Below are 25,254 nucleotides of genomic sequence, written 5' to 3'. Positions count from 1 at the left end.
AGCCAGCTCTGGAATTTATATGGATATACAAAGCATCTAAAATAGACATGGCGGGGGCACCTGGGTGACTCAGTGGGTTAAGCCTCTGCCTTCTACTCAGGTCATGATCTCAGGGTCCTGGGATCGAACCCCGCATCCAGCTCTGTGCTCAGCAGGGAGCCTGCCTCCTCCTCGCTCTCTGCCTGCCTCTCTGCCTACTTGTGATCTCTCTCTCCGTCAAATAAACTAATAATATCTTTTTAAAAATATAAATAAATAAAATAAAATAGACATGGCAGTCTTGAAACAAAAGAACACAGGTAACTGATTCTAATACTATCATGCTATGCTAATTAACACAGTGCGGTATTGGCATAAGAATAGACAAACCAGTAGAACATAATGACAGAGTCCAACAATAAGCCTCCACGTGCACAGCCACTTAATTTACGGACAAGGCTCAGAGCTGGGGTGGAGGTAACAGCCAGGCTTGAATGGGTTCGTGGAACAAAGGACCTGCCTTGGAGGGCAGTGCCTGGAGAGATAGAGCAGGCATCCCAAGTGTACTAAGGATGGATCTCCATGGTGTGGAGTTCTCCACGGACAGGAGGCACTGGAACACAGCCCAGATGGGCAGAGAACAGGGTCCAATCAGGGTTCGGGGTGGGGGCTTGGCCAGGCATTAAGTGTGAGGGCCAGTGGAATAGGAGATCCGGGGCAGGGAAGTAGTGTAAGGGAGGGAACCCTGAATGCTGCGGGTTCAAGGGAACTGGCGGAGGGAGACCTGGGGCATTTTCCTCTCAATGTCACCACTGCTGCCTGATACACCTTCAGAATCAAAGTCAGATCATGGCACACATCTAATGGAAAACCTTAATTGTTTCTTTTTGTCCACAAGATAAAACGTAAACTCCTTGGCAAGACTCTGAGATTCCATTACTGGATCTTGCCTCCGTCTTTCACCGTGCCTCCCTCCCCCAAGCTGACTCTGCTTAGGACACAGTGAATGCCTTGCTCAGCCCTGAGGGCAAATTCCTCTGCAGAGGCTCTCTCCTCTTCCGAGAACACCCTTCTTACTCTTCACCAACTAACTCCCATCATCTCCTCCAGGAAGACTTCCTGGATTCTCTCGCTAACCTAAGTACTCCCCTTTAGTAAGCCATAACACCCTGAGCTGAGCCCTGGAACAGGACGTCTCACTTTCTCTGTCAGTGTCAATTACCAGCAGCCCCCACCAGACTGCAAGCTTTGAAAAGTTGTATTCGAATTCCCTAGCACCCCAGTCAGTAAGATCTCCTTAAAGAAGGAACAACCTTGGGGCGCCTGGGTGGCTCAGTGGGTTAAGCCGCTGCCTTCAGCTCAGGTCATGATCTCAGGGTCCTGGGATCGAGTCCCGCATCGGGCTCTCTGCTCAGCAGGGAGCCTGCTTCCCTCTCTCTCTGCCTGCCTCTCTGTCTACTTGTGATCTCTCTCTGTCAAATAAATAAATAAAATCTTTAAAAAAAAAAAAAAAGAAGGAACAACCTTGGGGCGCCTGGGTGGTTCAGTGGGTTAAGCCTCTGCCTTCGGCTTGGGCCATGATTCCAGGGTCCTGGGATGGAGCCCCACATAGGGCTCTCTGCTCGGTGGGGAGCCTGTTTCTCCTTCTCTCTCTGCCTGCTGCTCTGTCTACTTGTGATCTCTCTCTCTCTCTCTCTCTCTGTGTCAAATAAATAAATAAAATCTTTAAAAAAAAAAAAAGAAAGAAAGAAGGAACAACCTTAAAGAGGTACCAAGAAAAGCTGGGGAGAATTAAAAGAGAAGCAGAACTTGGGTTGGCTAGAACAGAGCCTGCGGGTTCAAGGGAACTGGCGGAGGGAGACCTGGGGCATTTTCCTCTCAATGTCACCACTGCTGCCTGATACACCTTCAGAATCAAAGTCAGATCATGGCACACATCTAATGGAAAACCTTAATTGTTTTGGAGAGAACAGACAGTAGGGAAACATTGAGAAACAAGTCAGGGTAGCTGAGTCTAGTTTGCTCCAAGAACCTCCACAGTCCTTCACACACTATGAGCACAAGTTTGGAAGAATGATTTTAAAAATAAATAAAAATGTGGAACATAAGGAAGAGAGCAGAGGACCACAGGGAAAGGGAGCACAGAACCGCAGGTGAAGAAATCAGAGAGGGAGACAAACCATGAGAGGCCCTGGACTCTGGGAAACAAACTGAAGGTTACAGGAGGGAGGAGGAAAGGGGGATGAGGTGACCAAGTGGTGGGCATTAAGGAGGGCACGTGTTGTGATGAGCACTGGGAGTCATACACAACTAATAAATCACTGAGCACAACAAAAACTAATGATGTCCTATATGTTGGCTAACTGAACATAACAAAAATAAATAATAAATCAACTAATTAATTAAGTAATAAAATAAGAGGGAAAGATCTCAGCTGGAGTCCCCTGGTAAGTAAGATGGGGAAGAGAGCAGCACTGCCAGCATGGGGACAGTGGCAACATAGGGAACATCACTGCGATCAGACCTCAGCCCCTGGCCACGGTGGCAGGCTGTCAAAGGAGAACCACACCCATCAGCAGCACTTCCTGCCCTTAACAAGACATGGGGATGAAAACTATAGTGTGTCTGTCTGCCTGTGTCCTCTTTTGTTTGCCAAAATTGGATGCATAAATAGCACCAAAATAAAAGAGAGAAACGCCAAGGAAAAGAGTCTGAAATACAAGGAAAGTATCCTGCACATTCGTTTTGCTGTCCATCAAAATACCAGACATAACAACTTGTGCTAAAGGTTGTCAATTTTATCCAGGAGACAGCATGGGCTGCACACCAGTGTCTCAGCACCTGTCCACTCTCCGTGTCCAACAGGTCCACAGCAGGAGGAAATCCCAGGACAAGGTCTGCACTGATCAGGCTTGAAAAACCAATGGCTTTCAGTAATTTCTTTAATTGCTATTACTGAATAGATAGATATAATACATCCACTCAACAGAATATCGTTGAGCAATGAAAAGAAATGAGCTATCAAGCCACAAAAAAATGAGAAGGAACCTTAAATACAGATCACTAAATGAAAGCAGCCAATCTGGAAAGGCTATATACTGTATGATTCCAACTATATGACATCCTCAGACAGGCAAAATTATGGAGACGGTAAAAAGATCAGTGGTTACGAGGGGCTGGGGAAGAGGGTGGGTTGAACAGGTGGAGCACAGAGATGTTTAGGGCAGTGGGACATTATATATAACACATAATGATGGAGCTCTGTCATTAACTATTAGCCAAAACCCTTTGGATGTATTCTACAAAGAGTAAACCCCAACATTAACAATGAATTTAAGCTAGTAAGAATGTATCACTATTGGCTGTAATCAATGTACCACACTAATGCAAGATGGTAATGATAGGAAAACTCTGTCTCTGCACTTTTTGTTCCATTTTTCTATGAACCTAAAATTGCTCTGAAAAAGTCTTGATTTTAATTGCTACTGCAAGCCATGGATATGGCCTCTATTGCTGAGATCCTAAGGAAGCAAATTCCAGGTCACCTCGTGACTTTCAGGTGACAGCAGAAGAGTCTGCGTGAAAATTAAACTGGTGTCCATCCACCTAAATCAAAACCACAGAGTAGGATTGATGGTCACCAATTAATAGGACGAGCAACCCATGGGGGTCGTTTGCTTTCAGCATCAGGGAAAGCCTGGAAGAGCCAGGAACAGTGAACCTAGGAGAACCTAGAGAGGAGCCCATCTGCCAAGAAGAGAGAAGTAGGGGGGCAACCTGATGTTGGAGTTACTTTTGACCTTCACCTTCACTGTCCAGCCTTGTGCACATGGACCAGCAACCTTTACAGAGACTTACCCATGCCGGCCACTCAAACATTTCACCTGTCAGCTGTGTAAAAAGGAGAAGTGACTGTGCCAGGGAACGATTTGAAAAGGGGGACTCAGGGACAAAAATGCACAGCCTGGTTCACTCTGGCTCCAGATTCTGTGCCAAGGCAGCATGACCTGCCTGGGGAAAAGTGCAGGCCAAAAGCCAGAATGATGCTCAGCTTCACTGCCTGAACACTTCACTGCCAGGCCCTTTCCCCTCAGCTGCGAAGCTGGGACCACAGTTGCACAGGGGCCTCAAGGTTAGAGCTGGGATTGACCCGTCTTGCAGGTGAGACAAACAAAGTCCAGGGAGATGAAACACTTGTACAAGTTTGTCCAGCTGGGTAGCAAAGGGACAGAAGAATAAGAATAAAGATAATCTGTGTGAAATGTTTTGGAAAGTTAAACACCCTCACTAAAGGGAAGTTGTTGTCGATACTATTCATCTTTCCACTCCTTGCTCCTGTTCTGCTCTACGGGGAGCATCTCCTGTGATAGCAGGTTCTTGGCAAGGGTCAGCTGTGGCAACACCACTGGCTGCTGTCCAAGGTAACAGAGCCAAGGATGGAAGGAGGCTCTTGGCCCCAGAACTGTAACCTGGGTGGGAGCCTGATTGGCTCCATTCGTCCCTGGGCACTTCCACACTCCAATGGCAGGAGGCAATAAGGCTTCCTGGGGAAAGGGAATATGTTTGGTGAATAATAATTCCATCTTTAATCCATGAAGCTCACCAGGCCAGTAATCCACTAAGCGCTTGAGAAAACTCATCTGGCTTTTGCTCTGGCAGATCCAGGGCCAGCTTCAGTTCACCCAGTTTCCAGACCTTTTGTGCTCTCACCAGCTTAACTAATGTGCAAACATATTCCCAAACAGCCTCCAAAACAGATTATGACCAACAGGCTGGAGAATGACGCAAATGTAGACCATCTACATAAGTGAAACAAGTTGAGTCCAAGGGGAGCATTTGTGTGGCTTAAATCATGGAGGTGGGCGACATCCACAGGGCTGAATTCACAACTGCTGGCATTAGCAATTTAACCCGCTTCTTTCTTGACCCTAAGCCTTGGGTGAATCTAGTCCTTTCACTTCAAGAGCCTCCACCCCACCCCCCACCCGCGACAGCACACACAGATGGCAAAGCCACCACCGCACATTCCTCTCTTCTTTGGTGGTCTCCACTGGGACACAATTCCATTGGCATAATTAAGAAGACACCAGAGAGGCTTCAGTTCCATGTATTTTTTTATGAAAAAATGAGTCAATAATTTTTTGTCCTCCCTACACTCTCCCAAAGAAAAAGGGACTAGAGCAGAGGGAGTTGCACTCTTAGATTAGCAACTCCACCAACAGAGCATGGGCAAGAAGACAGCAGGCAGTAGATGAGAAACCATTAAGTGGAATTCTCTCACCCAGCCATATACCCAGGTTCGACAGGTACAACACCCTTTGTGGCCTCCCCGACCTCCTCTAAGTCCCACCAGCCTTCCATTTCCACTAATTTAATGGCGCCTTTCGACAAAAGGCCTATGCCTAGAAAACCATGCTTGGTCTGTCCCTCTGTGAGCATCTTAAACTGCCTGTCACATCACTAACACGGCTGCCCTGGGAGGAACACAGAGACAACCCCCGCCTCCTTGGACACTGTGCCCAACATCCCCACCACTACCAGGCCAAGGGCTGAGCCTCAGACTTTGGAAGCTTCTTGGTCAGTTTTGGTCAACGGTGTCCATCAATGTTTTGTCCCTATTTTTATCCACTCTGTCACCATGAAAAATAGAGAGGAGTCAGAAAGGGACTCATTATTGCCGTGGCCATATGATTTGCTATGTCATCTTGAGTGAGTCACCTTGCCCTTGCATCTGTTCTCTTATTTGGGAGCTAAGAGGGCTGAACTGGGTGACCTTCACGGTAGTCCTGGGCTCTGAGCTCTCATCCCATCCCACCTCCCTCCCACCTCCACTGCAGGTAGGAGCTCAAAGTGTAGGGCTTCTCATTTTTATCATTGGCTTCTGAAGTGAGATGACTGCAGATGAGATTTAAGAACTCACCAAACGCACTTTGCAGCTAGTAGGGAACTCAAATAATCTCCTGCCCAAATGCCAGGTCTTCAGGCAGGTCGGTAGCATGGTCTCTAAGGTGTAGAGAAGAAAACTGATCCACAGAGGTTAAATGGCATGCACAAAGTCCCAGCTATCCTAACAGGTGATACCAAGAAGGCCAGGAGCCAAATCTTCAGTTTCCTGGTGCTGACTCCCACACACCACAACAAATGTTATGAAAAGGCATTGTTTCAGGTGTCAGCCAAAGCTTGAAAAGAAATTATGAAACGTAAAATCAAGTCTTCATGGAAGCAAATCATAACAAGAGCCCCTTAATACTCTTATCATTACTTATGACACTAAACCCCTCCCAACTAGACAGCTACGGATAACTGACATTTTTCCTATCTGCCCACCTATTTCATGACTATGAAAATCAGAAACCACATCAGGGGTACTCACAGTCGATGGCAACGGACTGCCACCGTGACACACACAGTGCTTGAGGGGAGCTACTCTGCTTTGCTAAGGGACAAGGTAATCTTGACACATTAACAAATGTGTTTACGGCTCTGCCCATGTTTAACAAGAACCTGTGAAAGCCGAAGAACTGTTCTATTTATTTGCAAATTTTCCATGCTATTGCTCTAAATAGTAAATGGTTTATTTTAAAAACTTGAGAGGTTTTTTTTAAGTTAAATTTAATTTCCCATATGTGTATAAAAAGCTCTTTCAGGTTGAAATAATTCCGTTGTGTAATCTAAGCCAAGATGATCATATTTTCCTCACCAACTAACATAAAATCTTCTAGAAATGGGCTCACAGAGAAAAATATCCTTCCCAATGTGTACTCATATTCACACTAAAGAATCCCAGCGTTCACGTTAGAGATGTTTTGTTCTTATACATGATCAGTCTCACTCATTTAATCCCCTTAAAAATCCACACAAGCCACCCAGAGTCTTAGTCCCTGAGATTTCCCAGTATATTAAAACACAGCACACAGATAAAAGCAGAGGTCGTTCTGAGTTTAGAGCATCTGAACATCAGCTCCCCTTCCCTGGAGAGGGAAGTGGTAGGTACCTGGGTGCTCACCCAGGAAGAGGCTGGAGTCTACCTCCACTACTGATACTGATCTGAAGGCTGGGAGGCATCATTATGTCAGCAGCAAGTCGGAGTCACTGGCCAGGCCCTGTCTTGGCAGGGAACTGGCTGTTCCTTCCAATTATCTCAAGGCTAGTTCCCACTAACCCTCTAGGCCTGAAAATGAATCCTGCTTCAATGCAGCTTCCAGGTAGCTTCCTGAATTACCCACCCAATTAACACCCCAGCCAGACTAATACTTCTGGGACCCTCTGTCATCCAAGGCAGCGAAGGTCCACTGCTCTACAAGGCTGAAGATTTACCAGACAAACTAACTTATCTTCATCCAGTTGGAGAATCAACGAGGCAGTAGGAAAAAGGAACAGCAACACCCATAGAACACTGAAGCTGAGTAAGAATCTGACATTTTCCTTTGTGATGACTTGATGTCCTCACCTTTTCAAAGGAGACAATCACCTGAACCAGCCCAGTGGTTCCTTCCTATGCAACATGACACAGGCACCCATTCACCAACTGCTTGAGCATGTCCTAATTCCAACACATGTACAGAGCATTTGTTTCCTTTTCATTCCTTTCACTGCCTGCAGGACTAACAATCGAAAGCAGCATCATCCAGCAATAGTACACGTCCTGGTCACAGGGCTGGAGTTGACCGGGGCCTGACTACTTCAGCAAATTTACACATGGGACACTATGGACCACTGTTAACTGCCAAGACTCATTTTAGCAAAGAAACAACTTTTCCCAACATTAAAAAAAAAAAAAATAGCAAGCAAACTTGGGGAGAAAACAGCATCCCTGTTGGCAGGAGTTAATGAGTTATGAAACAGCCAAAGGTCAGCCGCAGAGGAAAGAAAAATCCCCATAATTAGAATAATCAATAGGTAGACATTCAGCAGTTGCATACCAAGTGGAAGTTTCTCCAATGCAGTGGCGATGCATGCCTGCTTCTGCAGCCCCACCACCCAAGCCAGTGGCTTGCACTCCACATGAAATAAGAGGGAAGCCTCTGATGCCTTCCACATCCATTCACAGACATGCAGGGCCTCTAATCCTCCAAAGACAAAAACGGCAGGCGAGACTATCCATCAAGCATGCTCCCTCCGTTTCAGGCATCAGCCATGCCAGTTCCCACCCACATAATGACTCTTCTGTTGACCACCCACATTTATTCAGCTTTCAAGACATGACAACAAGGTCTGAGATTTGAGGCATGTACCTGACTCTCTCTCCCCTCCAGGGGTGGTGGAATCTGATCAGCAAAACCAATCTTCCCTGGATCACCCATAAAGGCACTAACCTCATCCACGTTCTCAAAAGCGTTGATGACATCATATGGCAAACAGGACAGAAGGTCAATCACAAACCACGTCTTCAGGTAGTTCATGCGGATGAGTTTGGGGTCAGAGATCACTTCCCCAGCTGGTCCCACAAAGGTAGTATGAAAATTCAGCACAATGTCCACCAAAAAGATGACATCCACGATGCTATCCACAACCAGCCAGGCCACGTTGTTCTGCCTGGTTTTAAAGGAGACATTGTAAGGGACCAGGATGGCTGTGTAGAAGGTTAAAATCAAGATGATCCAATCCCACGTAGTCTTAAAAACACAGTAGTGTAGGATGATGTGCGGGGGGGTCTTTGGGGCCTCCTGCTTGTACTGGGGAAGGATGTCTGAGCCCAGCTGCAGAACCTGTAGAAAAACACGGTCAAGAGAGAACCCAGTTAGGATGTTACTTCAAGTGTCCAACCAGTCAGCATCTGCCACTGACAAATGCCCATGATACTCCAGGAGCATGTGAGAAAGGAAAAGAACATTATAATATAAATAATCATAAGGAAATAATGACAAACTCTTATTTGGCTTATTGTGAGCCAAGCATTGTACTAAGTACTTCTCCTACATGTATTATCTCACTTAATTCAAACTACAACCTTGTACTGTTAGCCAATTATTATTCCATGTGACAAGAGAGAAACTTGGGCCCCAGAGGATTAAGCAACTTTATTCAACAAACATTTACTGTTCAGTGCCAGGAACTGTTGGAGACATTGGATGGACAGCAATGAAGGAAAGAGCGTGATGCTTGCTCTCATGGAGCTCAGTCCAGTAGACAAATCCAGGTAATTTCCAGTTGTGGTAAGTGCTAACAAAGAGGCAAGGGTGAGGACCCGGTGATGGGATAAAATGTGACAGGAGGAGCAGGGATGGGACAGCATTTGAACTGAAACCTGAATGAATAACAACCAGAAACCAGCCATTCAAACTTGAATGGAAAATTATCCGAGGCAGAGAGCATAACGAGCATAATAAGCCAAGGGTAAGACAAGCTCAATGTTCTCAGGCAGAGGGAAAAGTATGGCATGACTGAAGCCCACTGGATGGGAGGAAAGGGATACCAGATGAGATCAGAGGAGACATGGAAACTAGAACATGCAGGACCCAGTGGGCCTTGAGGAGGGACTGGACTTCATCCTCAGTATGTCTGAGTGTAACTGGAGGAAGTTAACAAAAGAATGTTAATCTGGTACATGTTTTTAAAAGATTACCCTGGGTGCTGTGTAGATAATGAATTGAGGCAAAGAATTAGACAGAAGGACAGAATCAAGGAACTTATTCTAACAGCCTGGGAAGGAAATGAGGAGATAGGGAAAAGTAGTCCAATTTTTTGATATATTTTTTTGAAGTAAAACCAGCTGATGACTTGCTCATGGCTAGAAGGTAAAGCAAAGGGAGAAATGAAAGGTACCCACTACTTTATCCCCAAACCTGGCACGGTGGCTGGCCCAGAGTCGGCACCACAGGATGGTTTTTAAGTGGATGACTGAACGTCAAGGTCAGCTAGCAAAAGACGGAACCAGATTCCCAACTAGGTCTAGCTGGATTAGAAACACAGACTGTTATATGTTGAGGCTACATTTCCCAAAGGAATAGGGTTTTAAGGAAGCCAACTCATGAAGGATGAAGCCCAGAGAAGCTTGGCTCCAGGAAAGTATCACAGATGGGTTTCACCCTCAGGAGTCAAAAGCAAAAAGCCACACTTTCAAAAGCCAGGCCAAGCTGGAAGGGACCCTCACTCCCAACCCTGAGCTGCTCCTCTGGGCCACTTACAGGTTCTTATAAATCTCTGGGTGAAACTTCCTCTTGTGTCCTGGGAACTTATTTTTCCCTCTGGAGGATATAAAGATCCCTTAGTGAACAATTGGAACATCCCTGTTTCCTCTGGGGTTGGCCCCAGGCCTTAAAAGCTGAGTTAAAGCAAGCCAGAAATCCACAGAGCTCCCAATGTGCATCTTGAAATGTGGGAAGTGCTTCTACCCCCTCCCACCAATGCACAGAGCTCTCCTAGGCTTGGGATTTTAATTTCTCTCCCCATGCAAAGAAATTTATACACATGTGATTAAAGAAGCTTGGGCCCTGAGATCTCAAGGCAGGAAAAGGGACTGACCTAAAATAATAAAGCCAATAAAAGTGAACTGAATGGGACTTCAACTTCCAGAAAGACCAAAGTAGACACACTTTTCTCTATTCCTCCTCTAAGTACAACTAAATGCCTTGGACATTACATATAACACAAACTTAAGACTCTGAAATGTGGAAGGAGAAGAGCACACTGCCTAGGAATAACAGTGAGGAGCTCTGTGGGTGTTCTTTGTGCCTCAGAAATTCCCAGACTTAGAGCTGAAGAAGCCAGGGACCTGGAATGACGCATGGGTGCAGACCAAAAGAGTCCCAACAAAAATCCATTCTGTAGCAAAGGGTCTGGGAAAGGAAAAGGGACTGGGAAAGGGAAAGCCTCAAAAGATAAAAAAAAAGTTGTAGGTAAGAACCACGCAACCACAGCTAAGCAGCACAGTAAAAACCTTGACCCCCAATGCCACCCATGTCACCAAAGGATACTAGGAAGCTGGATTTCCACCATCTCAGGGCCGCAGTGAAGCACCCAACCTCCTTTTCTTTCTCCTCCTCTCTACAGGAGTAGTGCTGGAATGGGCCCAATGGGGAGCCTGGACTTCCTTGCCCACCCTGCAATAATGAAGCCATGTCTGCCCACAAGGCAGGGAGGGATCCATGTAACCTCACCAGGCCACTGGAGCTCTCATGCTCACCCACAGATAACAAGGGACACCCCTCAGATATCAGTAGAGGCTGAGTTAAAAACCTGGACTTCTACCCTAATGTGGAGGAATGAAGGGATGCCTACCCCTTCCTCTGTCGTACTCAGGTCAAGGAAAGGCACCTAAAACAAAAGGTTTAAAGAGGATCCAGAGTCTTATCACTTAATATCCAAAATGCCCAAGTTTCTACAAAAATCACTCGTTATACCAAGAAACAGGAAAATCTCAAATGAATGAAAAAGTTAATAGATACCAACCCAAATTGACAGAGATGCCAGAAATATTTGATGAAGATTTTTAAACAGCCACCCTAAAAATGCTTGAACAGGCAATTACAGATACGCTTGAAACAAATGGGGAAAAAAAAAATAGAGAGTCTCATAAATAGCCAAGAAGTAGAAAGTCTCAGCAAAGGAAGAGAAGATATAAAGATGAACCAAATGTGAATTTTAGAACCAAAAATACAATAACCAATTTAAGCATTTCAGTGGATAGGGTCAGCAGCAGAATGGAGGGGACAGAGGAAATGGGAGAAATTACCCAGGCTGAACAACAGAGACAGAAAGGCATCTTACATCACGATGGAAGGGTCCGTTCACCAAGATCTAGAAATCCTGATGTGTATACACTAGGGAGTTCTAAATGCACGCAAGGCAAAAACTGATAGAACTGAGGGAGAAGCAGACAAACACACACTGTCCTCTCCCAACCTGTGCTGGAACGACCAGACGGAAAATTAGGGATACAGCAGTGCTCATCAACATCACCAACCAACAGGATTTAGCTGACATTTACAGATCACTTCCACCCATCAGGAGCAGAATGTTCTATTAGGAGAATGAAGGGATAGACTGTGACTTGGAGAAGATATTCTCAAACCACATATCCCACAAAGAAATAGTATCTAGAATACATAATTCACAATATATCATCTCCAAACCCAACAACTGAACAAACAAACAAACAATCCAATCAGAAAATGAGGAAAAGGCACGAAGGGACATTTCGCCCACGAGCATATACAGATGACCCATAAGCCTGTGAAAAGACAGTATCATCGGTCATTAGGGAAATGCAATATCATCAGTCATTAGGGGAACACACATTAAAAGGACAATGAGATATGGCCACACACCTACAGAATGGCTACAAGACAGAGTAGTGACAATATCAAGTACTATACAGTGGCTAACTGAACATAATAAAAAAAATTAAAAATAAAATAAATTAAAAAACTTAAAAAGTACCATATGCTCATAATAATGCAGATAAACTAGAGCACTCATATATTGTTAGCAGAAATATAAAATGGTACAGCCACTCCAGGAAAGTTTTGCACTTCGACAACCAAACATGCAACGACCGACGGTCCCACCAGTTACGCTCCTGGGCGTTTAACCCAGAAAAATGAAAACTTAGATTCACATAAAAACCTGTACACGAACGTTGACAGAGCTTTATTTACAAAAGCCAAAAACTGGAACTAACCCAGATGTACGTCAACAGGTAGATGGTTAAACATACTGCGGTACATCCACACCAGTAAACGTGTACGGACTAGTGAGACAGGCGGCAAGCTCGATGAATCTGTAGAGACCGAATCAAGAGTTCCCAGAGATAATGCGTGAGTCTGTTCACACAACATCCTTGAGATGACAAAATGGTAAGACTTGAAAACAAATCAATGGTTATCAAGGGTTTAAGGAAGGGGTGAGGGCTGGAAGGAATTGGGTGTGGCTATAAAAAGGTGACATGACATAATGGAACAGTCTGTACCCTAACCGTACCAATGTCAGTAGCTTGGCTGAAATACTGTACTACGGTTTTGCAAGAAGCTACCATCCAGGGAAACTGAGTGAATCCATGGGATCTCTCTGTATTATTTCTTCCATGTGAATCTATAGTCATCTCAAAATAAGAAGTTTAATTTTTAAAAGTCAATGCCTGGGTGGCTCAGTCAGTTGAGCATCTGCCTTCAGCTTGGGTCATGATCCCAGAGTCCTGGAATCAAGCTCTGAGTCTCTCCTGCTCAGTGGAGAGCCTGCTTCTCTCTCTCCCGTTCCCCCTTCTTGTGCTCTCTCCTCTAACTCTCAATCTCTCTCTCTCTGTCAAATGAATAAATAAAATCTTCTTAAAAAATAAAATAAAATAAAATAAAAGTCAATGAGTAGACATGAATGATAAGCCTTGTAAGGAAGGGGTCATGGGCATTCAGCTGAGGGAAAGGCAGGGGAAAGGGAAGCGAGTTACTTAGGGGTTTATTGTATGCTTGCAAAATACAGTCAGGGTGATAAGATGACTCAGCCAGAACTCAAAAGAATCCGCAAGCAAGCAGCCACCTGCTGACCGCACACCAAAGTTGCCTGGAGCTCCATGATTCTCGGTAGCAGGCCTTAGGACAAAATGCCTTTTTAGAGAAAAATGGCTGTTCCTGTGATAGTTTACTATAATCCATAATTGTTTCTAAGTGGATTCCCATGCCTTCCAGGACACTATTAAGCTCTGTTTGAATGAGGCCTGAGTCAACGGTGTCTTCATATTTCCCCAAAACTTCATATTTCCCAAAAAAAAAAGTGTTTCCCCAAAACACTCACCCCCCCGGCCCCACACCCCCACCCCTCACTGCTATTCCCACATCAGCTGTTCAAAGGGAATTGGCAGAGGTGTGCAGCTAGCCAGAGAGGGCTACTGGAGACTTGTATTCCATTTCTCTCTTCCCATCTCTGAGATGCAGCTTTTTATACTGAAACCACAGGGTAACTGCATCCTGGGAGTAGACTTGGATGCTAGGACATTTGATTAGGATAAATGTGATACATTGTCTCTCCAAATCTTTATGTTAAAGGCTACAAATGGGGGTGCCTGGGTGGTTCAGTGGGTTAAGCGTCTGTCTTTGGCTCAGGTCACGATCTCAGGGTCCTGGGATCAAGCCCCATGTTGGGCTTCCCTGCTCAATGGGGGGGGGGGTTCTGCTTCTCCCTCTCCATCTGCCCCTCCTTCCTGCTTGTTCTCTTCTGCCCCTCCTTCCTGCTTGTTCTCTATCTCTCTAATAAATAAATTTTTAAAAGTCTTTTTAGGCCAAGTGTTTGTAGTCTGACTTGAGATCCTATATATTTCATTCTCACGTTAACTCTTCAGCAATTATCTATAGAAAATGGAAGGCAGAAATATCTGTGGAGTTCTTCATTACAGATAATCAACACTCTGAAGGAAAATTCCTTGATCAAAAGACTATTTTGCATCCACTTAACTATCCGACTCCAATAGTCTTTTCAGAGTACAGTGTACAGATATACAGAGTACAGAGTACAGTGACAATGACTAATTATGTGTGTTGATCTCAAAGATTCCTGTGAGACTGACCTACCCTCCTTCTCAGAAGTATGTGTGGAAATAGATTCAAACCCGGACACCACTCTGATGAGCTCCATGACTGTCATCCTCAGGAGAGAAAGCTTTCTCAGAGTCATTCAGAATATCATTATCTGGAAAAGGGGTCAGTGCCCTCCAAAGGGGGGTAAGTCTTAGGGCACAGAGTCAAGAGAGATAGGATGCCAACCTTGTATCCAGCCATAAGGAGCCTGCCTTATATGAGATATCCAATGACACCTCAAAAGCTTTGCAGAGAAACAGCTTCACCAGACATGGGACACAATGACCTGGTATGGTGGTCCCTGGGGCCACAGCAGCCAGTTTCCTCCCCTACCTCTTTTCCGCACTTGTCAGTGTGACGTGTGCCTCTAGTTTCTTCCATTTGATTAGTCTTGTACAGTGGAAGCTTCCAAAGGTAGATCTGGCAGCCCTTCTAAAATGCACTTCTAAGATGGGCTTGTGTCTGTCCTACATGCCCAGTCAGACCGGGAGTCCCCCAAATGCAGATACAACTTCACCAGGTATAATGTTACTAGTTTACCCTCTCCCTGTCTCTCCCCCTACAACAACTGGTGCCAGGCTCTGCACAGGAAGTGCTCATTACAGGTCATTATGAACAATGCCAAAGAATGCTCATCTTGAAGACTGATTCTGGGGGAAAAATAGAGATAGGGCTCCCCCTCACCCGATGAAGAATAGGGACATCAGTCTGATTGTCACATTTCTCCAGCGCTTTTACTTCCAAAGCCCTCTATTGTATTTTTGAGTCCCCATAATCACCCTGTGAGGGAGTTCTACAGATGGGAAAACAGAGGCTCAGAGAGGCCAAGTGACTCAGCCTGAGTCATACCAGGCCTGAGTAAGCAGACAGCTGGGAGCACAAGCCGGGCTGCCAGCCCCAAGCCGGGCTGCCAGCCCCAAGCCTTCAAGTGTTTTCACTAATCTATTTGTACAGCCTGAAATACCTTTCACAGCACAATGCCATACGTCATCACATCTCACACAACCTCAGGAGACTAGGGAGAATAGTATTTTTCTTATTTTACAAATTGAGAATGTAAGCTCACAACGTAAATGGCTCGCTCACCGTCATATTGTAGATAACCAAACAGGACCTTAAGCCTGAGCCCAGTTTCCTAATTCAATGCTTTTCTTCTACTGCATGACTCTTGAAAAACTACTACTTTTCCCTAAGACCTCTGCATGATGGCAACGAGACACCCTGCCGTCTTATGAAGCCAACATCCGGTCAAAGGCAGCAGCTCCCAGTGTGGACCTTCTCCAGGCCTTCCCAATTAAAGTCCCAAACCAGCCACAGTGGCCAGAGCCTGTCTCCCAGAAATCACTACCTTCATCCTGAAGCCTCACCTAGCTAGATTAAAAAAGATGCAAAACCAAACTACCATACTGGGAAACCCTTCTATGTCAAGAGACGGTCCCCATGCAAGCGATTTCTGCTTAAGTAGCTCAGAGATGAGAGCATCTCACTCTAAGTTCTTAAGTGCTGCTCTCCATTACACCTCCCCCTTAGCTCATGGTTTCCCCTGCAAGGAAAAAAAGAAAACCAGAGGAAGGTTCCTACGTCTTCCAATGGTCAATGTCCACAAATGGGCCTTTACCCTTACCCACCTACCTCCTTCTGGTTTCAACAGAAAAAGTGCCCAACTCCTGTCAAAGGTCAGTTCCTCCCATGTGCTCTGAACCTCACCCTTCTTCCCTACCTCAAGTGCTTTACATCTACCCCCTGCCATGATTCCTTCTCTTTTCCTGCCATCAAGCTCTCCTCAGACACAGGATCACTCTGGCAGATTGCTGTACATCACCCAACTCACTTTTCTTGCTAGGCTCCTTCTGCTGTTCCCCTGTATAGCCAGACTTTTTGAAAAAGTAGTAAACACAGTGTCTCCACCTTCCTCCCCTGCCATCACACCCCACACACTCCAATCTGACTACAACCGCCTCTAGCTAATGAAATCGCTTTCCCAAGGTCACCAAGATCTCAGTGTTGCCAAATCCAGTGGGGTCTCCTGATCTAACTCACTCTCTTGTCAGCTTTCTACAGACTTTGACATATCTTCCTTCTTGAAACACTCTCCTTGCCACTCCCTCCTGTTGGGGTACCACAGAGGGGTACAGCTCAGATCTCCCTTCAGGAAACCCTTCAGAACTAACCCATCGGGGAGTTCTGTTGCTTCTACCACCAAAAACATATAACTCAGGATCCATTCACTATTTTCCAGCTTACTTCTACAAGTCCACTCAATGTCCCATCCCCTCCCACTGCAGCATGGAGTCAGCTTCCCAACCTCTCCCCACTTCCAAGCTGGCCCTCTTCAAAGTCATCTGCCGTACAGAAACTTGTATTAGATCATGTTGCCTCTCCAACCCAAACCCTCCAGCTCATGACACTGAACTTCAAACAAGATCTACATTCGTGCTGTGACATATGAGTCCCTGTCTATCTTTTCAACCTCACCTAAGCCCTATATCTCACTCCACTCCACCCCACTCCACCCCCCTGGCTTTCTGCAAAACATGGAAGTACTTTTCCCACCTTGGAGCAGCTCACAATGTTCCTCCCCAGCATGGATGGGTCCTTCCCAAACTCTGAGTCTTGGTGTGAGTGCCATCTTCTCACAGAGGCCTTCCCTCATCACTTGATCTGAAACAACCCCCACCCACCACTACCCTTCCTCTATTCGTTTCTATCACATCACCAGATTTGTTCCTTTCCTAGCGTTTATCAGGAATCATAGTAATACCTTATCTATTTACTTGTTTGCAGATGGCTGTCCCACTGGACTGTAAGTGCCACAAGGGCAGGGAGGTTGTCGTCTCACTCCCATATACTCAGTCCTTAGCACAGCTCCTGGCACACAGTAAATGCTTAACAAAAACCACCTGAATACATGAATGACCAGGTGAATGAAGAAAATCAAAGGAGAGGCTATAAAAGAAGACCTAAATAATAATATAATTCTTGACAAAAATATAAGAATGTTCTTAGAACACTACCACAGCCATGATAAAGACAACAGAAAATGTTTTATCTTAAGACCTTATTCTAATTACATGTACAGTCATAAAGAAATAAAAACAAAAACCAAAGTCTACATATGCCACTAAATAGCATGAGCTTCCAGCAGATACCCTTCCCTAGATATCACAGTGTTGCTTATCATTTATTGAGTGTTACGTATAGGCCTTACCCTGAGCTAGTAAGCCCTTTACATAAATGAACGTATTTAATACTCCTAATCGTATGAGGTGCATACTATTATCATCCCTATTTTACACTGAAGAAACTGAGGCTTGGGCAATTCAAATAACTTGTCCAAGCCAGAAAAGGTTTTAAGTGGTGCAGCCAACATTGCTAACCTTATCAAGTTTAACGCCAAGATCCGTATTTGTAATCCCTCTGTTCTCATCCCATGTTCTGGGTTGAGCACTTTACATGAAAAATACAATTTAATCCTTATAACAACCGTGCAAGGTAGATGTTGGTTTTTATTTTATAAATAAGAGAAATGATTTCGGGGATGCTAAGTGCCCAAATCCACAAAGCTAATGGAGTGGACCTAAGAGTCAAACCCAAATCTGATTCAAGAGCCCACAGCCTAAACTGGATGCAAAGGGCAAGTGAGCCACAATGTGCTCTAATGTGCAATTTAAATTTTCTAGTAGCCACATAAAAAGTAGTAAAAGGAAACAGGTCAAATTAATTTTAATATTTTAACCCAATATACCTAAATAGGATAACTTCAAGATATAATCAATACAGAAAGTTATTAGTGAGATAGTTCACATTCCTTTTTTCATACTAAGTTTGAAACCCAGCATGTGTAACGTAGCTTACTACACCCCTCCATTCAGATGAATCACATCCCCATTGCTCAAGAGCCACATGCGGCCAGCTGTCACCATACTGGACAGCACAAGTCTGAACTAGGATATTATACTGAGCAATACTAATATCCTGGACCAACTTACACAAAGGCAGGCACTGCTCTCCAAAGCAGATTTGGAAGGGATGAACTAACCATACATCAGACAACAGAAAACACATTCAAAATGTGAACCAGAAGTGCGTGTGCAAATGTAAAAATGTGTACAAGACAGAGAGGGAGGACACGTCAGAAAACAAACGGGTGGCCGGGAAAATCATTAGGGAGGGGAACTACAAACACAGGAAGTCAATTGAGATAGAGCTGTGGCAGGCAGAACCAGGCGGAAGCTCCTCCTGATGGAGTCAATCTTGGCTCCACAGCTGATCAACCTCAGGCAACACCAGGTCCCCGTGCCTCAGCTTCCTCAACTGGAAAATGAAGCTAATAGCACTTATACCAGATAGTTCCTGTGAAGGTCAAATAAAATACAAATGTAGATAGGTGTGTACCTGTATATACAAATCTATACATTTTTCTTGTAAATCGTTAAATAGTATCCAAACATGAATGGTTTTGTGCAAATAAAGAAAAGGTTGTTTCAGGATCTTTTCAGGTATCTGTTGGCCATCTGTAACAGGTGTTTCGGAAAAATGTCAGGTCCTCTGCTCATTTTTAATAAGATTACTTGGAGAGTTTTTTAATGTTGACTTATGTAATTTTATATATATATTTTGAATACTAATCCCTTATTGGATAGATTATTTGCAAACATCTCCCACTCAGAAGATTCTGGATGATAATCAGGAAGGCTCCAGCAATCAGCTCATGGAGTACATCCTACTTGTCCAAAGGCCTTGGTCAGGGACCAACAATTGACAGAACTGAATGGCCTGGGAAGAAAGGAAGACTGATAAAGTACATTTATTTGGGGGGGGGGGGAAAAAAAAAAGACAAAATAAAATGGCCTCACAGACCCCATTAATTCTGTGGACACTTATAAAAGCAAACATGGACACTCGGACACTGAACAGGACCCACGAGGTTCCAAGGATCCCATAGTTTATAATGGAAGAGACATGAGTAAGCAAACTACTAACACATAATAGAAAAGTGGGAAGAGATGCACAGATAAAAGTACTGCAGGAGCAGAGAAAAAGAGACAATGAACAAACTTAGGGAGTCAGGAAAGGCTTAGATATGAGGTGATCGTCAAGATTTCCCTTGAGGGGCACCTGGGTGGCTCAGTCGGTTAAGCAGCTGCCTTTGGTTCAGGTCATGATCCCAGGGTGCTGGGATCAAGACTCACACTGGGCTCCTTGCTCAGCAGAGAGCCTGCTTCTCCCTGCCTCTCTGCCTACTTGTGTTCTCTCTCTCTGATAAAAAAAGTTTTTTAAAAATCTAAAAAAAAAAAAAAAAAAAAAAAATTCCCTTGAAGGACAGGCCACAGACAAAGCTCAGGCAGGGCATTTTCAGCACTGAGTGCACCCAAGCCTTGGACGTGCGAAGGAGGCAAGGTAAGATCTCGGTGTGGGAGGAGGCTGTTGTGACACGGGCCTAGGAGTGGTTTGCTTTTCATTGTTGTTTTGTGTCTTGGGGTTGGGGGGGTTCTATAGAAGACAAAATTGGAAAATGACCTTAAATATAAGGGAAGGGGAGGGCAAGACTTGATGTGCCCCTTATGTAGAGGCAAGCATTTTAAGGAAGGGAGGTTCATAATCAATTGCTGTGTACAAAGGTATTCAGGCATCTGTGTGGCAGAAGGACCAGAATAGCAGGCCCAGAAGCTCAGGAAGGCCGGCAAGAAGGACCACAGAACTCCAGGAGAGGCAGGATGTGGGCTTCAACACAGGAGTAGCAACGGACGAGACCATGGGCAACTCTATAGCCTTCCTAGGAAGCTGGAGACCAAGCCAATCTACCATGACTGGGATGGCCCAGTCGGTTAAGCAGCTGCCTTTGGTTCAGGTCATGATCCCAGGGTGCTGGGATCAAGACTCACACTGGGCTCAGGGTCAGAGAAGGCAGCAGTCTCAAGGTTGCCATCTAATGGGGAGTACCAGCTGTCATCTCCCAGAATGGTATCAGCACAAGGACCCAGAGTCAAACACAGGGGACTTCCACTTTGAGGCTGCCCCAAGGTACTCAACACTTCACCCACCAAACCGGCCTCACTGATCATCTCAGGACACAGCCGGGAGCACCCTGCAAACACCACCATCCCATCATCCACCATGACTACCTCAGACATCCTCCACCTATGGGCAAAGAGAAACCTTGCTTCTCTGAACCCCTTACTCCAGACAACCCCTACCTCTTACCTAGTATATCTCCTGTTTCTGTTGAAAAACCTACTTTGGTTTTTATGACTACAGAGTGAGAACAAACTCAGTCTCAGCCAGAAAAAGCCCATTCAAAGGAAAAGGGAGAGGAGGATATTAACAAGGTTGAGAATGAAGCTCCAGCCACTAAATAAAGCCTGATTTGGGGTTTCAGACAACCCGAGCTAAACCATTGCTTAATTCTTGTCATAAACACCCTTCCCCGTAAACCAGGAAGGTGCTATTTTTAGAACTTTCTCCATGGTGCACCTGTTCTTTTTTTTTTTTTTAAGATTTTATTTATTTATTTCACAGAGAGAGAGAGAGAGAGAGAGAGAGATCACAAGTAGGCAGAGAGGCAGGCAGAGAGCGAGGGGGGAAAGCAGACTCCTTACTGAGCAGAGAGCCAGATGTGGGGCTTGATCCCAGGACCCTGAGACCATGACCTGAGCCGAAGGCAGAGGCTTAACCCACTGAGCCACCGAGGCACCCCCATGATTCACTTGTTCTTTAATGGAAGAGATAAAGGCAGTGAGGAGCAATTAAAAGTATGAACCCAAATACTTCATGTCACACTTGAGTACCAACCCACATGACACCTTCATAAGCCCATATTGAAATGTAAGTCATAATCTCAGTTTCTTCTTAATTTCCTGAGAAATTCTTTTAACTTCTTACTTTGAAATCTTCAACTATATTTTTTTAAATCCAAGTGTTGAGAAGAAGTGATCAGACGGAGTTACAAAAGCATTGCCATCATTACCAAACCAGCAACAAGTAGTACCCCACAAGCCATCACCAAGGCAGAGAGCTGTCATGACAGGAGGAAGGGGTTAATGTGAAAGGGAATCAACATTTTACCAAGCACAGACTACGTGTCAGCATTGTGTTCAATGGCAGGGATGTGGAATAATTAAGAGACTTCACAGACCTTCCATCTACCAGAGGAGGCAATTCCCAGGGGCATGAGTGTTCAACATGGAAATTGCACATGGTGAGGAAAGTGTCTGAGGAGGCTGAATTGGCCTGGCTGGGGCAGGGACAGTTGGGAAGGTGCGATGTCTACACAGAGATTTGAGGAATGGGTAGGAAGTAGCTCAGCTGAGAGAAGGATCAAGAACTTGCAGGCAGAGGAAGGGCATGTTCCAAGGCCCAGGGGCAAGAAAGAGTTTGATGCTCAGAGTGAGTAGGGAGCCGCCAGATAAAGCTGGGGAGACGAGCTGAGTCTTGTAAGTCATGACATAAATTTTAAGTTCATCCAAAGAAACAACAAGATTACATTAAAGGATTTTTAAGAAGGGAGAAATAAGATCATACTCATAAAGCATCGCAAATCCTCACTACCATCCTTTGGGGTAGGTCATATCCTATTTCATGAGGATAAGGAAAGATGAGTGAGGCTTAGCAACTTTCAGAAAGTCACACAGCTGGAATGCAGTGGAGTCTTAGATGAGAATTCGGGTCAGTCTGACTCCAAATCTCCTTCTCTTTCCACTATATCATCCTGTCTCTTAAGAGAAAAAAAAAAGAAAAGAAAAGGGCTGTAGAAAATCTTCAACCCTCATTTCACCTGATTATTTATAATTTTTTACCAAAATCAAATATAGGGTTGATCTCTGGTATCATCAAACATTTGAATTTTCCCATGTGTGTTTTGAGTAAACAATTTATTAAAATATAATAAACACATACACAAAATGATCCTCCTAGGAGAATAGCCAAGAATCCTCCCCCCATCACAAGATCCCAGTCCTCAGACAAGAGAGGACCGGCCAGTAGGAGCCCCATGGACAGTGAGTGCACACGAAGCAACCAGGCACAGGCTGGCCTTCGGGGCTGGAAGGCAAGGGCAAGGCCATGAATCCAGCTGCCCTTCCCAAGCTCATGTTCAGCAGATCATCGAGTGGTCCTCCACACACCCCTGCTAATGACAAACTTACTACCTACAGGCACGCCTATCCCACATTCAGACAGTTCTGAGTGTTTAAAAAGACTCTTTACGAGAGGCAAATTAGCCCAAAACCCAGGTGCTTGTGGCAAAAGTTGTTCAAATCAGATTCCTCTGCGAAGCAGGAAAGAACCAACTAGCAAGAAGGGACCACTGGAGTGTTGTCACTTTTCCTTGAGTCTAAAGGAACCAAATGAAGTCAACACCCAAAACAAAACCAAAAAAAATGAAGCAGGAAATCTTAGGTTCAAGGTACACAGAGTCTGTTTCTAGGAGAAAGGATAACACCTTTGTTCCCATACATACTGGCAGCCTCCCCCGGAGACTCTGGCCCATGAGACTGGAAAACAGACTCACCCCGAACCCAGGACCCGCCTCTGCCCTTCCTCGGCAGCGGACAGCCCTCGGCACATCCCCTGCAAATGCAGACAGCAGCACAGCTATGCGTGCGTGCGGTGAGCTGACCTGAGTTCTCTGCAGCTCTATCCTACTGCCCGGGGAGGGACTGGCTCAACACCACCTCCCACACCTCCTTGCACGTCTTACTGGGACAGCTAGGGCAACATGCTCACACCTAGAAGGAAGGCATCCTCTACGCTTATCCCATCAAATCCCTGTGCAGTGCACAAAACACAAGAGCTCTTCCTTTAAAAATTAATGAAAATGTTGGGGCACCTGGGTAGCTCGGTGGGTTAAGCCTCTGCTTTCAGCTCAGGTCATGATCTCGGAGTCCTGGAATCAAGCCCCGCATCGGGCTCTCTGCTCAGCAGGGAGGCTGTTTCCCTCTCTCCTCTCTCTCTGTCTGCCTCTCTGCCTACTTGTGATCTCTCTCTGTGTGTCAAATAAATAAAATATTTTAAAAAATAATGAAAATGTTAAAACTTTCAGGATCCCTGGGTTGCTCAGTCAGTGAAGAGTCTGCCTTCAGCTCAGGTCATGATCTGAGGGTCCTGGGATAGGTCCCTGCATCGGGATCCCTGCTCAGCAGGGAGTCTGCTTCTCTCTCTCCCTCTGCCCCTTCCCCTGCTTCTGTGCATGCTTGTTCTCTCTCTGACAAATAAATAAATAAAATCTTTTTTAAAAAAAATGTTAAAATTCAGGGCACCTGGATGGCCCAGTGGGTTAAAACCTCTGCCTTCGGCTCAGGTCCTGATCTCAGGGTCCTGGGATGGAGCCGTGCATCGGGCTCTCTGCTCAGCAGGGAGCCTGCTTCCACCTCTATGTCTGCCTGCCTCTCTGCCTACTTGTGATCTCTGTCTGTCAAATAAATAAATAAAATCTTTTTTAAAAATGTTAAATTTAGGGGTACCTGGTTGGCTCAGTTGTTAAGCGTCTACCTTCAGCTCAGGTCATGATCCCAGGGTCCTCGGATCAAGCCCCACATCAGGCTCTCTGCTTGGCAGGAACTCTGCTTCTCCCTCTCCCACTCCCTCTGCTTGTGTTCCCTCTCTCGCTGTGTCTCTCTCTGTCAAATAAATAACTAAAAAAATCTTTTAAAAAATGTTAAAACATTCAATTGAGTAAAACGATTGCTAGCACCAATTCTCAGTGATGGTGAGAGAAGAAATTGGCACATGAGATTGCATAGGCAGCGCGAACTGGGATTACCTTGTCCTGTGAACTCTGGCACTTTCTACCAACTTTTAAACGTTTGTACCCTCTGTCTCCTTCACTCCACTTCCAGGAACCTATTATATTCACAAGAACCCAAGTGTGTAGCGAACCAACAGTCAATACAGTGAACTAAGCTCTAATATAGCAAACTTCCAGTTACACCAACATGTTGAGATGTCACTTAAACATTAAACATTTAAGGGGCACCTGGGTGGCTCAGTCAGTTAAGTGTCCAACTCCTGATTTTGGCTCAGGCCATGATCTCAGGGTCATGAGATCAGGTCTTGAGTTGGACTCCACTCCCAGCAGAGAATCTGCTTGGGATTCTCTCTCTCCATCTCCCTCTGCCCCTTCCTCTGTTCAAGCAGGCTCCCTTGCTCCCTCTCAGTAAATAAATAAAATCTTTAAAAAACAATAAAAAAATAAAAATTCAACATTGAAAAAGAAATAGAAAAGTTCAAAATCTCAGGTACCAGAAACAAAGCAGGAACACAAAACCAAAGCAGTCAGTAGGAGTGGAAACCAAACAGTCCTGGCATTTCTCAGAAGCAGGGGTTCCCAGAACAGGGAATACGCTGTAGAGTATAGGAGGGGAACACATGTGCTCTGACTGGGGTGACAAAGGGCAGCCCTGGCGGAGAAACACAGAACAGAGGACACCTACCACATATACCAGAGACATTAGAAGGAAACTGGACACCTGTCTGGAACTTGGGGTGGCAAAATGGTTATCTGTGGGAAACATGTGTTGTACACAAGTGTGGAGTTGGAATTCCCACTGCTCACATGGGTTTTTTTCTGTAAAAAACTTTTACAGAAAAGCTGGTCTGACCCAGGAGAAAGTTTATGATATATGGCACAGACAATCTCAACCACCACATCCAGATGCCTCCACCACTGAGAACCCAAAGGCCTCCCACCAAAAACCTCTCTTGTTGTAGAGAAGCTCCCCATGAGAGGAAATGAGCCACTAAGAGAGAAGACTTAAAAGCATGCCTACAT

General features: G+C 45.1%; 1 protein-coding gene across 2 annotated transcripts in view; it reads right to left on the bottom strand.

Annotated features, from left to right (window-relative positions):
- KCNH1 (potassium voltage-gated channel subfamily H member 1) overlaps nucleotides 1–25,254 on the bottom strand; it is a 386,370-nt gene that overhangs the window by 291,569 nt on the left and 69,547 nt on the right. The window contains exon 6 of one of the 2 annotated variants that reach the window (XM_032878101.1): nucleotides 8,214–8,687. In XM_032878101.1, the coding sequence (XP_032733992.1) occupies nucleotides 8,214–8,687 (474 nt within the window). The remainder of the gene's footprint in view (nucleotides 1–8,213; nucleotides 8,688–25,254) is intronic. The other variant, XM_032878102.1, reaches the window with a different exon arrangement.

Source organism: Lontra canadensis, unplaced genomic scaffold (assembly GCF_010015895.1).
Source record: "Lontra canadensis isolate GAN:19392208 unplaced genomic scaffold, GSC_riverotter_1.0 scaffold63, whole genome shotgun sequence".
NCBI classification, from domain to species: Eukaryota; Metazoa; Chordata; class Mammalia; order Carnivora; family Mustelidae; genus Lontra; species Lontra canadensis.
Note: the sequence above shows the minus strand (reverse complement) of the source record. Positions and strands in the feature narration are given on the sequence as shown.